Below are 13,880 nucleotides of genomic sequence, written 5' to 3'. Positions count from 1 at the left end.
ATATACAGTATATTTTCTATTTAACCTCTTGGCGCCAGCCACACCCAAATGTGCGGCCTCCCGGCGTCTGGGCCTTGATGCTGAGCAGCCGCACAGTTGCGTGCAATTAAGAAAAACATATGTGCTGAGAGCGTGTGCCCTGCGCGCTCCCAGCGCTCATGTCCGGTACTCACGGAAAAGTCCTGATCTCCTCTTGTGATTGGGACCTTTCCCGATCATGTGACCGCCGTGACAGAGAATCCCCCCTAAAACCCTCGTCCAGCCACCCGGCTTCTGAAACCCTTAAAGGGCCAGGAGGTGCCAGCACCAAGGCATTAAGATATCAATAGCAAGTGCAGAATGAAAAGCACTGTTCACAGCTGTATTCAATAGATGGCTGGGTATCACTTTATGTTGCGAATTGTAAAATATTTCCCAATGGATAAAACTGCGTTCAGAGGGTTTTTTTTTTTTTAGGGAGGACACTGTCTGTATATTTTTGTGACTTAACTGACTTGCAAAACGAACACTCGTACAGCTATGATTGTGTGTGGGTCCCTGAATTTTGTTGTATTGTACTTGCTAGGAGGTTACCTCTGCTCAGCATAGTATCAGGAAGACCGATTTTGTTGCAGGTGCAGCTCACAGATGCCATTGTGTCATGCTCTGTAATGTCTTCTTAGGCCAATGCTAGCAGCTTATGACAAGAAAAGACACAAGTAATAAAAATACCAACAGTTGACAATTCTTAAAATATACACTTTATTGTTACTGGTGCTTATTGTGAATGTTTTATTTAATCTGTGAAGGTACATACCTTTTGAAACTGGAGTTAAGGAATACCCTTGCAAAAGAAAATAGAGAAGCTACAAAATGCTTAAATATATACCTCCTTGTCCATTTCTGCTGTGGAATGCATTGTAGAAACATTGTAGAAAATAAGGCAGACTTCTGATAGGGAACCAAACTGCAAAATTTGTTGGAGAGAAAAAGCAGGTGCCATCCTCGCCTTGTAGGATGGATCAGTGGACCTTCCAACACATTGCATAGCAACTCTAGGTGCCCACTGGCATCACAGGGTGAAATCAACTGAAAGAAAATCAGGGCCGTCACCAAATTAAAAGAATAGCATATCCCTCCAGGGGCACTGGATTCAACGCTACAGAATCTTCTATGACACCATCCATTATTTAAAAAAAAAAAAAAAAAAAACAGAAATCAAACTAAATCAAAACCCCCAACATTAGTTTAAACATCCACATCGAGTTCTTACAGTGCAATACAAATGTGTCATTTGAATAATATTTCTGTATTTGCAATATGAAAATAAAAGGTCTGTACATCAATTAAAGGTATAGTAATGACTATGAATTGTGTGAATTTGTAATGCATCTAAAGTTGGCTTTGGCTTTTTGTTTTTTATTATTTTTTTTTTTATAAATCCATAGAAAATATTGAACATCTAATAAAATAAATAAAACATATTTTAATCATAGATGCTATTGATCATGTTCAAAAACTCTTCTGTGTAGTTTTTTTTTTTATTTCTTTATACAATTTGCTACTAAACAGCCTTGAGAAAGCTCCCTATCAGTAGTGTGCAGAGGTGAATGATTGCCCCTTTTTCGGTGATATTAAAAAATAGAGTGGATCTATTTTTCAGAGATCAAAAACTCCTTCAGAAAGAGTGCATTAATGTGTTGATTGTTAACAACTATAAGTGCTTTAAAAAAAAGCAGAGTGTTCTCTTCAAAGCCGCGAGACACGAACAATAATTTTCCTTCACTTGCAAGTCTGAGTTTTTGTTTTTCTTTGCATCATCTCTCGGAGGAAACTTCCATCCAAGAAATCCTCGATATTTCCATACAGGTATGAAGAAAATTGGCAAAGTTTTTTTTTTCCATTTTTGAGTACAACCCGTCAGTACTGATATTGCAGCAATCCAGTGTAATTTAACTTGTGATATAAGTTAACGCAAAAAAAAAAGGCTTATTTGTTGACTTAATTGTGTTTTTTAAATTTACTGCAGGGTACTGGAGGTAACCTTTAACCTGACGATCCATGGAACTTCCGCAGAGTGAAGCACGCTCTGGTATAGATGAAGTTACCAACAACGAACTGAATCCCCTGTAAGGATGGGCTTCATTGACTGAAGGGTGGCAGCTATTCTGGGGGTGGTCGTAGAGTTTTTAGCTGTCTTTCATCTAGTGATTTCCAATATTTGAAGTTATTATCCAGATGTTGCATTAAGTTCGGTAAGTCAGCAAATGCTGTGGGGGGAAAATTAAAACTGCTTGATAAATTGAATATGTTAATAGATTTGCCTTTACAGTAAATTCACCTAAATAGAATGTAGTGGCTTGATTTTTAGATCTACCCTTTATGTGTAATTTAGTTAATAAAGGAAATAATCTAAATAAAGTAATCACGCTAACTCAAATTTCTGTTTAGTTTACAACAGTATGTAAAAATCCCATCTTAAAGGAGAGAGAAACAAGTAGCAAGCTGCTTCTACTGTGATCACCAGCACCGCCTGTTGTCTATAAATTCCTCTGCCTGTAGTGTGATGTTGGGCGGGACTGCAGCTTCTGTCACAGGACCTCTTGTTCTGTTCAATGAACTGAACAGAGCAAGAGGTCCTGTGACCAGAAACTGCAGTCCCGCCCAACATCACACGTGACGATCACTCAGCATGGATCACCCAGAGCTCAAATTCAGGTCTGAATGTGATGCAAGATCGGCCCACTGGAGAAATGGCCGCAAACTGCAACTTAAACATCTTCTCGGGAAGCAGAGTTGACATAACATCTCCTGACTCCGATTTATTAGAGAGAATTCATATCACTTCAGTCTCCGTCATCTGCCACCTTTACCTTAGGGAAAAGCTGAGGAGGATCACTTACTTATGTGCCTGAACAGTATCACATAATGTGAGTGAAATGATTTTCATCTTTTTATCATTTCAATAAACATAGTTACATTAGGGCGGATGTGCGTTCCCTGTTGTTTTTTATTTTTGTAAAGTACCGATGCATGGAGGTGCGATTAAGAATTAATGGCACCACTTGCATGTCTGCTAAAGTACATCACATTACTTTGCAAGGTTGGGAATGCGTGCAATTTTGCGCGTGTTCCCCAGCCACAGAGACGTGAACCTAGCCTAAGAGGAGAGGGGGCTGTGATGTGAAGGATCTGAGTCATTGCATAAACATGCGATTTGAACCTCTGCTGGAAGAACATTTTACTGACCAGACTTCTGCTAATTTTAATTCAATACACCTGGTATAGGGGCAGGGTTTCTTTAAGCTGTGCTCACTTTGAATACGTAACTATGTTTAGAGGAAATTAAGGATGGGAAAAAAAAATAAGATTTTGCCATAGATGATCCCAGTGAACACAGCTTCACTTTATTTACTGGGCTATGCAGAAATGTTCTGCTGCTTCAATTAAACAACCCAGTATGTCCTCTTTAGTATATTTATTAGCGAAGTCTTGGCTACTGTGTTGGGTGACTTCTCTCCACAGCCATGCATATCAATGTCATCAATGATGAGAATAGTCGTGGTTAAAGTGGCCACTGTGAGTTTCCTCCTGCACCAGTGCACTGCTGACATTTAGCTATACAACAGGGCAGCACAGTGGCTAAATGGTTAGCACTTCCGCCTCATGGTACTAGGGTCATTGGTTCGAATCCCAACCTCGGCACCACCTGCCTGGAGTTTGCATGTTCTCCCTGTGCCTGCATGGGTTTCCTCCAGGTACTCCAGTTTCCTCCCACACTCCAAAGACATGCTGGTAGGTGAATTGGAACATGTCTAAATTGTCCCTAGTATGTGTATGTATGAATGTGAGTTAGGGACCTTAGATTGTACACCCCTTGAGGGTTATGGACTGATGTGAATGTACAATATATATGTAAAGTGCTGTGTAAATTGACGGCGCTATATAAGTACCTGAAATAAAAATAAATAAATAATACAACAGAAGGAGGCGTGATGAAAGGCTGCATATAAAAAAGCGAGTGTCCCAGTCACTGGCCATTACATTTTTCCCACTTAACCTGAAGGATCCCAAGTGTGCATCTTTAAAGAAACACCTCCTTGTTAACCTGCATAAAATACAATGCAATAAGATGATGACATCCCTAATATAAAATGTTATCTTACCATCCCATGCATCGAACATGTCGGTGATGAAATAATCCACAAATGAGATTTGGGATTTAGGAATACTACATGTATTCCTGTCAAACACAGGCATTACCACAGGTAAACCTTGCCGCTTCTCTTCGTCTGTCTACAGAAAAGAAGAAAAAAAAAGAATTTTACACTCAGGTGCAATCATTTTACACTTGTTTATAATAACCGAAAATATGACAGATCTTCAGACAATATGGATTTGAAGCTATCACATATTCATGCTTTGAAAAAATCCTTGAGGACAAATCAAAAACAGAATATCCTGAAGCCACAGCGTGTATGGCAGGTAGGGAGGATCACAGACACAGCTGTTGTTCTCACAAAGCAAGATGGCACCAATTAGGATGGCATGGGACAATCTTCTCACCTTGTCTCCTTGACTCCAGCAAAGGACAATAGAAAAACAGAATTGTGTATCTCTTTCCAATGTCCCCAGTGTCTAATGCAAAGGGAATGGCTACATTTTCAAGAAAGAGTGGTTAACTTTTCTTTATAAAACACAGTACCCTGTAGCTATGGTTAAATGAAAATCCACCTTTACATACACATCACGTTTTACGGGTTTAACGAGGAACTGTGGGGGGTGTTGCCACAATGCCATAGTGAGCCACAGGCAGTGTACCCAAATTCATAGCAGACAGGTAAAGCAATTTTCAGAGGGACATACAAAGTATCTTTTACCAAAAACTATCCCTGCTAGCTTTTTTTAGCCACTTTAGGTCTGCTTTAAAACTGGCCATACACAAGTAGAATGTTGAACGATTGTAAGAATATGCGTACGAAAATGCATGGTACATTGGATGACTTGATGAATGTTGTTTGAAAGTACTTGAAAGAGAAATATCGGGTAACTTAATAAAAAATTATACTCACCTAGGTGAATGCAGCATCAGTCTGATTCTACATCTGTGCCCTACTGCTTCTAATACTGAGAACTGAGCGATCAAAGACAGCTGAACACTTAGTTCTCAGCCTTCAGTGAGCAGAGAGGCGGTGACTGGCAGTCTCTGTGGCTCGCTGAGAGACTGAGCCAGATGTCGGCCTAGGCGTCTGCTTGGATTCCTACTTTAAAGTCAGGATCTTTCCAGACTGTACAAAAAATTGGCAACCACCCCAACCCACAACCAGCCCTTACAGTAATGTGCACATGGAAGGGCAACGCACATCGCAAACAAACAAAATATTTCCCAGCACACTTACCAGCCAGCCTGCAAAACAACCGAATTGCCCTATCTAACAGTTAATGTTAAAAACAGAGGTTTTTGTTTGCACACATTTGCAAATATATGTGCAAGCCGCAGTGCCCACATCAAGAGACCTCTGTATATACTGTGGTCCTAACGCTATAATTTTCAAAGCCATTATAGTAGGAGCACATACAGCAATGGATAGGTTGAGGGCAGGTGTACCTGGAGGGAGCCCACCCCTCCCCAAAGGCACAGAAACGCACATGACATTCAGCAATAGTACAATGGCAGTGAAGACATCCAGGGTGTCCCTGCACCCAATTCAACCAACTATACAAAAAAATGGCCACCACCCTAACCCACAACCAGCCCTTACAGTAAGGTGCACATGGAAGGGCAAGGCATATCGCAAACAAACAAAACATTTCCCAACACACTTACTAGCCAGCCAGCAAAACAACCGAATTGCCTTAACAGATAACGGTTAGGGCAATTTGGTTTGGCCTTGGCCATACTTCTTCAAAAAATTTTGTTTGCTTTTAAGATTCAATTTTGGCCAAGCGAAAACCACATACACTATTGGAAAGCCATTTATTTAAGAAACATTTTACTGCGGCTGAAAACGAATGTCAACTTGACCCCACAAATGATTAGAAAATCCAACATTCTTATAATGAAACATTTCAAATGAAATTCTACTAGGTTGTGGCCAGCTTTACTCTCCATGAGTACCCCAAATGTATTTTTTACCTGTGCAAAGTACTCTTCTGATATCCTACCAGCCCATTCAATACACTGCTCCAGTGCTCGGCATGGATTGGAGATGTCTGCACACTTAATAAGCATCCTCTTTATAAGTATTCGATTTTCCGGGGATGTCAAAACGGTTTTAACAGACTCATCATCGCCATTGCCCTATGGGAAATTAAAAGAGGCAAACATAGGGGGTAATATTTTCTGGTACTGTAATGAGTTTGAAACCTAGAGTGAATCAAAGTCTTGGGGCTCCTAGATCTGTTCTTTTTATTCCAGCTTAAATGCCTCATAAAGATCTAATGGCAGCACAAGTACAAGCAAATATAGCTATAGTACAATTACTAATATACAAAAATGAAAAGCAGCCTATACATGTTTAGGTTTTTATTGCAGGCTGTGTCCTTGTCTGGGAGATCTGCACTCACTTCATGTTTATTTGAGGGATGTCAAAAACTGCATGAAACAAGGCAAGAGCCCCCCAGTGAGGACATACTGTAGACAGCAATACATTTGTTTAATTTTTAAAATTTCTTTCAGGTACTTTTACAGCACCATCAATTTACGCAGCACTTTATATATATATTATACACTCACATCAGTCCTTGCCTTCAAGGAGCTTACAATCTAAGGTCCCTAACTCACATTCATACATATTGTATATATATATTAGGGCAAATTTAGACAGGAGCCAATTAACCTACCAGCATGTCTTTGGAGTGTGGGAGGAAACTGGAGTACCCGGAAGAAAACCCACACAGGCACAGGGAGAACATGCAAACTTCATGCAGTTAGTGCCTTGGTTGGGATTTGAACCGATGACCCTAGTGCTGCTAGGCAGAAGTGATAACCACTTAGCCACATATTTTATTTCTGGAAGAGTGAGGAAGGGTTAGAATCTCAGTTCTATTGGGGAAATTCTTCCTCATTTCATATCTAGGTGATGGGTGTCAGACAAAAAAAGCCCATACATGAGTCAATTTTTTTTGTTCAACCAGTGGGCTGAGGGAAAAAAACTGACTTGATTTCCCTATTCACACATTCAATGTGAATGGAAGAATCCTCCCTACTGAGCTATTGTATGCCGACAGTGGGAAGACTTACCCACTGTCAGAATACACTGATCAGGGCCCCTGGCTATAGCCAGTGGCACTGATCGAGCAGGAAAAAATCCAACAGGGTGATTGTATAGAAGTCAATTGGTAGATCAACTTCTGTGCAAACGCCTTGTCCCATACATGGATCAAAATGTGTCCAGTCTTTGTTGAGCTGACCAAATTTTAACCCGTGCATGGCCACCTTTAGTGGAAGTCTCCCCAACTGGGACTTAGGCAGCAATAAATATATTACAATTTTTTAGAAGAATAACGGAATGATTGAATCTCAGTTGAGGAGATTCTTCCACATTTAGTCCAGATAAGAAGTATCAGACAAAAGAAGTGATAGAAAATCTCCTCAATGAAGGCAGATAGTATTTAAAAGCCTACAGAAGTTCCAAGACAAATGCAATGTAATAACTGTAAGCAATGCATTCCTGTTCAAGTAATGTCTGTGCATAAAAACTTAATAAAAACTACTGGAATGAAAAAAACGTTCTAAAGTTTTGTCCAGAGCTAAGCTTCAACAGCTGTAGACAACTCCACAGAGCTTCTACAAATCCTTACGTACTATAGGTCCATGAAACGTCAGAGAAAAGCATCACACGACGTTATCTGCATGGTTGCTCTGTGTTAGCTACCAAGCTAATGAATAGGCATAACAGCCAATCAGCGAGGTCACCACTGAAGGACTCCATGTTTTTTCCTTTAATAAAACCTTTAAAACTTTGTAAGGACTACAATTTAAAAGTCATTATTAATGTGAAGTCACTTAACAAGTACAATAAGCTTGAACTCCTGTGATCAGTAAAACGTTTATTAGTTGCTAGCTGCAGCAGTGATGTGAACACATCTTGCTACTGTAAACTGAAACCTACTAACCCCAAAAACTGGGGATGTCCAGGCTGAGCTGAGCTACTGGAAAAGATAGCAGTCTGTTAATGGGCACCTGTCCTGAAAGTCATAGGTAGGCTCTCCTTACTGTACTCCTTCTGAAACTACTAGTGGCTTAGCTGTCATATGCTTTGCCTTTAAAGTGCTAGTAAAGTTATTTTATTTCACTTGTACCTACAGGTAAGCCTATAATAAGGCTTATCTGTAGGTACTGTAAATATTTCCTAAATGTGCGCAATTTAGGAGATATTTACCAGTGTAGAGGACCGGCTTATGTGCTCTGACGGAGCAGCATTGCCCGTGCTGTTCCTTCAGAGCTGTGTGCTGTAAAAAGTGATTCAGTGACGTCATCGGGGGTCAGCCATTCAAGCCGCCAGAGCCTAAGAACCCAGAAGAAGGGCGGGGTGAAGATGGAAGCCCTGTCAGCGGTGAAAGCGCGCCACTGGAGGGCTTCGTTTTAAGGTAAGTTTAACATAATGTGCTAGTATGCAATGCATACTAGCACATTACGCCATTGTTTTGCACGCTTTTTTTTTTTGTAAAAAAGGTCATGGTTTACTACCGCTTTATTACTTGCGGAGTTACTGGCTTCAAACAAGTATAGAGATAGGGAATTCTGAGTTTTAATTGCTTGTTCTGGGTCTCTGACTCCAAAGTACAAAGTCAAACTAAAGGATAAGTTCACCTTTTTGCAAATAAAAAAATGTGCATTTATGATTATTATTATTTTTTTTTTTACACTGGAGCCTGTAAAACATTGCACCCGCGATCAGCATATCGTGGGCACAATGCCAGGCTCCTGCAGACTCTCAGTACACAGTCTGCCCATACCTCCCGTACAAACTATGAGAGCACTCACCTGCACCCATGCAGTTCATTGAGAACTACAAGCGGTCAATTGTGGTGGCTGATGGTAGTTGTAGTTCATTAATTCACAGAACTCTGTGAATGAATGATGTGGTCATGAGGGGCTCTGCACAGCCATGCAGTTTTTAAATTCTGACAATGGGGGGCTAGGGTAAAAGGTCCCCCGAAGGCTGTCAACGTGGAAAGAGAGTCGGGGGGAGAGGAGGCAGGAGCTGGAATAAGTTACATTTTCCAACCGTATGTAGGGAAAGTGAACTTAGCCTTAAAGTGGAGGCTTGTCTGCCCCCCCCCCCTCCTCCGCTGCCACCTTTAGGGGAGGAGTGCTCAGAACCAGATGCCCCCTCTCACTTCTGGTTCAGTTTGCTGAGGCAAACTGACCTGGAAGTTCGGCCCCCCCCCCTTTTCCCCCGGAGCCTTCTGGGACACTCCACTGGTCACAGAAGACTGCGGCCCTTTCACAAACAGCAAGGATTCACTGCCAGTTTCCCTTAGTCAAATTGGCTTTTCCAGCCCCCAATAGCCGATTAAAGAATCAGCTGGGTGAGTACAATGCTGGATGCCTGGACAGGTAATTACCCTAATATTAAAAGTCAGCAGCTATAGTAGCTGCTGATTTTAAATATATATATTTTTTTTGTGGGGGGGAAGGGGTGGAACTCCTCTTTAAGCAAGGCAATCAGCATTTCAAGCAAGATTTCTGGCTATGCAAAACATCACTATAAAATTCTCAAGGTCCATATTGTATATACAAAGAATTCATTTTCTATGGACTATTTTCCTATACGCTGTGGACCTTCAAGTTGTATACAATCTATACACTTATAATTTACACTTGAGTCTCATAAAGGGCGTATCAGTGTTGGCAGTGTATATTGACTATTCTTGGCCAAGATTTCAATTGTTTGTAGGTTTTTGTTATGGTATATTAATAAAGTTTATTTTTATTGCAGCATTTATACCTATTTTGTTGAGCCAGACAACAATATGTTTCAAAACAGTTAAGAGGGGTTTTTGTAATCAAAGCTAGGATTTTTTTTTTGAGGTTTTCAAGATTTCTGGCTGCCAAGATCATTTTCCAATTGCAATACTCTTTCAGTCAGTAACATGGAAAAATAATGCAAATTAGTTGTTCTGGCTCCAACCTGCTGCACACTTGTTTTGGGTCAGTGACTCGAAGTATTTAAGCAGGAGGATCAGAATGACAATAAAGAAGATTTCAAGACTAGTATTATAATTGTTTTATAAAAAAACGTTTCTCAAGCAACCAAATTTTATCTTACTCTTTTTTAATCGATAGGATAATAACTGTCATGCTTTTTATAAGGAAATAGCCTCAAAAACCTTTGAAAAAAATATAGAATTAAAACATTGTTCTGATCCTAAGGGAGATGCACAGTGCAGACTTTCCTATGTTTCCCTGCAAGCTGCAGTCAGACTCTTTAGCCTGTAATGTGTGATGAAATTAATGACAGGCTGCACGGTACGTGGAAGCTGATTAAATAAGGTCACTTAGTTCTGGGTCTTTAGGCCACTTTAGTTCTGGGTCTTTAAGGCACAATTTTACACACCCCATTCTCTTCAAGTGCTGCCAATGGCTTATTGATGCTGTTGACAAACTTGTTGACATGTTCAAAATGCTTTGTCATCTCTGTTGCTAAAACCATGTCGATGATAGCTTGCCGTAATGTACGGTATTCATTCCTGTTACAAAAACACAAAAGAAGCTTTAAAAAAAATGTTATCCAGCCAGTTAGTAAAGCTAAAAATAAAGCAATGCGCATCAAGCACATACTAGCAGAACCACAGAGAAGTGGTCATCCCAGCACCATGGCCATTACCAGAGTAAGATGACTTACCAACAAGGACACCATTGCTGGGTAGTAGAGATTTTATAAAGCCCAACTACACCCAAAATCACTTCATTCAAGGCAAACTATAGCCAGTAAAAAAGAACTTTATCCAAAGACTCAAAGAAAAGTGTGCACACATATCTCAGATCTGTATTGAGTTGCCATTCATTCTGATTCTGCCTTCCAACTCCCCCTGCCCCCTTTTCAAAAAATTAAACTACACAATCTCCTCCATACAACATTACAACCAGCTTCCTATTACCATTTAACACGTCACACTGTGCACCAGATCATAAAAGACAGCAGCAGATGTATAATTTTCATATATTTTCAGTTTTATATACAGTGCCTTGAAAAAGTATTCATACCCCTTGAAATCTTCCACATTTTGTCATGTTACAACCAAAAACGTAAATGTATTTTATTGGGATTTTATGTGATAGACCAACACAAAGTGGCACATAATTGTTAAGTTGAAGAAAAATGATAAATGGTTTTCAAATTTTTTTACAAATAAATATCTGAAAAGTGTGGGGTGCATTTGCATTCAGCCCCCTTTACTCTGATATCCCTAACTAAAATCTAGTGGAACCAATTGCATTCAGAAGTAATCTAATTTGTAGAGTCCACCTGTGTATAATTTAATCTCAGTACAAATACAGCTGTTCTGTGAAGCCCTCAGAGGTTTTTTAGAGAACATTAGTGAACAAACAGCATCATGAAGGCCAAGGAATACACCAGACAGATCAGGGATAAAGTTGTGGAAAAGTTTAAAGCAGGGTTAGGTTATAAGAAAATATCCCAAGCTTTGAACATCTCATGGAGCACTGTTCAATGCATCATCTGAAAATTGAAAGAGTATGGCACAACTGCAAACCTACCAAGACATGGCCGTCCACCTAAATTGACAGGCTGGGCAAGGAGAGCATTAATCAGAGAAGCAGCCAAGAGGTTCATAGTAACTCTGAAGGTGCTGCAGAGATCCATAGCCCAGGTGGGCGAATCTGTCCACAGGAGAACTGTTAGTCATGCATTCCACATATTCTGGCCTTTATGGAAGAGTGGCAAGAAGAAGCTTGAGCTATTTTGCAAAGAAGAAAAAATGTCATTCTCTAGATGTGCAAAGCTGGTAGAGACATCCCCAAAAGGACTTCCAGCTGTAATTGCAATGAAAGGTGATTCTACAAAGTATTGACTCCGGGGGGCTGAATACAAATGCACGCCACACTTTTCAGATATTTATTTGTAAACAATTTTGAAAAACATTTATCATTTTCCTTCCACTTCACAGTTATGTGTCACTGTGTTGGTCTATCACATAAAATCCCAATAAAATACATTTATGTTTTTGGTTGTAACATTACAAAATGTAGAAAATTTCAAGGGGTATGAATACAAAGCACTGTATTTAAATATTATTCTATGATGCCACTGTCACCTTTAATTGTGTGGCTTTTACATTTCTACAAACTTCTTCTTTAAATGTGAATTTAATTTTCACATATTGGGCTTTGGCCCATGAGTCCACCAACAGTAAAAGTTATACATAGGATAAGACTGTTGCACAATACAAAGAATTGGATCCTGTAAGCCAGGGTTTCTCGATCAGGGTTACACAGAACCCTAGGGTTCCTACAGAGGTTGAGCAATGAGCAATTTCTGCCTCTCAGATAAGTTCCCAATGACATCTTTGATCTTTTTAGCTATCTGTAAGGGGGAAATTCTTCTCAATGATCACAAGTGTAAGGAGCATTCTTCCCTCTGACCAGCACACTAATGTATCATGGATTATAGATATTAGCAGGGTTCCCTGAGACCGGAAAGTTATTTCAAGGGTTCCTCTGTGTTGAAAAGGTTGAGAAAGGCTGATGTAAGCAGTACAAGCAGTCATATCACAGGATCTTAGGAGACTAGAACAGCAAGCAATCCAAAAGGCTGAATGAGTTTGTAGTCTACACTAACGTGTTGATCAATTTATGACCCAATGCTGCCTAATATGCTACAATGGAGAATTGCCTGACATCCTTGGTACAAATAACAAGCAAGTCAGGCAAAAGGAGGAATGTCTAAGAGTCTTCATATGGTCATCTTAAACTTCTGAAAAGAAAGCATATTCTAAATGAAACTGCTCCTAATTTAACAGTTGAACTGGCTACATATTTAATCTGGGCCAACCAGCAGGTCCAGAATTCATTATTTATACATGTCCTTGAAGAACACATAATAGTTTTTCTGATACTGCATATCTAATCTTCATTTACTATCAAACTTTTCAGTGATTCAGTTGCGAGTTAGAACAGCCCACTAAAGCAATGCTTGTCCCGGGTCTTACCTCTCCATATTTTTGAATATATTGCACTTATCATCTCTCGTGGTCAGCTGGAAAGCCAGTGCCGCATGATGGCTCTCCAGCACCGCTGTGTCATTGTAAAGGATGGCCAACTCACTTCCAGCATTGCAGAGAAAAGAGTTTGTTCTCCCTGGATGATCCACATCATGAACAGTGGCAGCAATGAGAGCAGCAACCTCATCAATTGGATCCAAGCTTTGCTGAAAAGAGATATTAAATCACTAATAGTGCAGGCTGGCACATTTGTGAACATGGTGCTAATTGTTCTATGCTCCTCAGGACAGGAAATCATATAACAATTGACTACAGCATCAGCAACAACAAATATTAGTTTTGTTCAGTTCAATGTATTGTTGCAAAAAACATAAGTGACAGTTTGCAGAGTTCTTGTACTGTATGTGTCAATACACCTTTCCTGCCCCAAGAGCCAGGGAGCGCCTAGGCCTCATGCGCACTGGATGTTATTTTCAGCTGCTCTTAGGAGCGTCTGTCGTTTTTTTTTCCTGCCTCTAAACCCCCTTGCATGTTAGCCTATGTGTCCATAGGCTAAAGGAGTCTAGAGGCATAGACGTTTAGTGGTAGAAAAATAACCCACTGCCAAAGCGCCCAGGAGCAGCGGCATTTTGGCACAAAAAACCGCTTGAGGCATGCCAACATGTGTTAACGAATTTACATGTGTGTTAATGCTAGGCATGTTTAGCACT

At 40.1% G+C, this 13,880-nt stretch overlaps 1 protein-coding gene across 2 annotated transcripts in view; it reads right to left on the bottom strand.

Annotated features, from left to right (window-relative positions):
* Window positions 1-717: 717 nt before the first annotated feature.
* Window positions 718-13,880, bottom strand: part of PDE8A (phosphodiesterase 8A) — a 413,353-nt gene continuing 400,190 nt past the window's right edge. For both annotated transcript variants that reach the window (XM_089685705.1, XM_089685704.1), the window contains exons 18-22: window positions 13,159-13,376; window positions 10,545-10,677; window positions 6,116-6,280; window positions 4,146-4,275; window positions 718-2,249 (exon numbers count right to left, since the gene is read on the bottom strand). In XM_089685705.1, coding sequence (XP_089541831.1) covers window positions 2,143-2,249; window positions 4,146-4,275; window positions 6,116-6,280; window positions 10,545-10,677; window positions 13,159-13,376 — 753 coding nt within the window. In that variant the 3' untranslated portion in view covers window positions 718-2,142. The remainder of the gene's footprint in view (window positions 2,250-4,145; window positions 4,276-6,115; window positions 6,281-10,544; window positions 10,678-13,158; window positions 13,377-13,880) is intronic.

This window comes from Staurois parvus, unplaced genomic scaffold (assembly GCF_062004578.1).
Source record: "Staurois parvus isolate SC_StPar_1 unplaced genomic scaffold, SC_StPar_1.0 ptg000381l, whole genome shotgun sequence".
Classification (NCBI taxonomy): domain Eukaryota; kingdom Metazoa; phylum Chordata; class Amphibia; order Anura; family Ranidae; genus Staurois; species Staurois parvus.
Note: the sequence above shows the minus strand (reverse complement) of the source record. Positions and strands in the feature narration are given on the sequence as shown.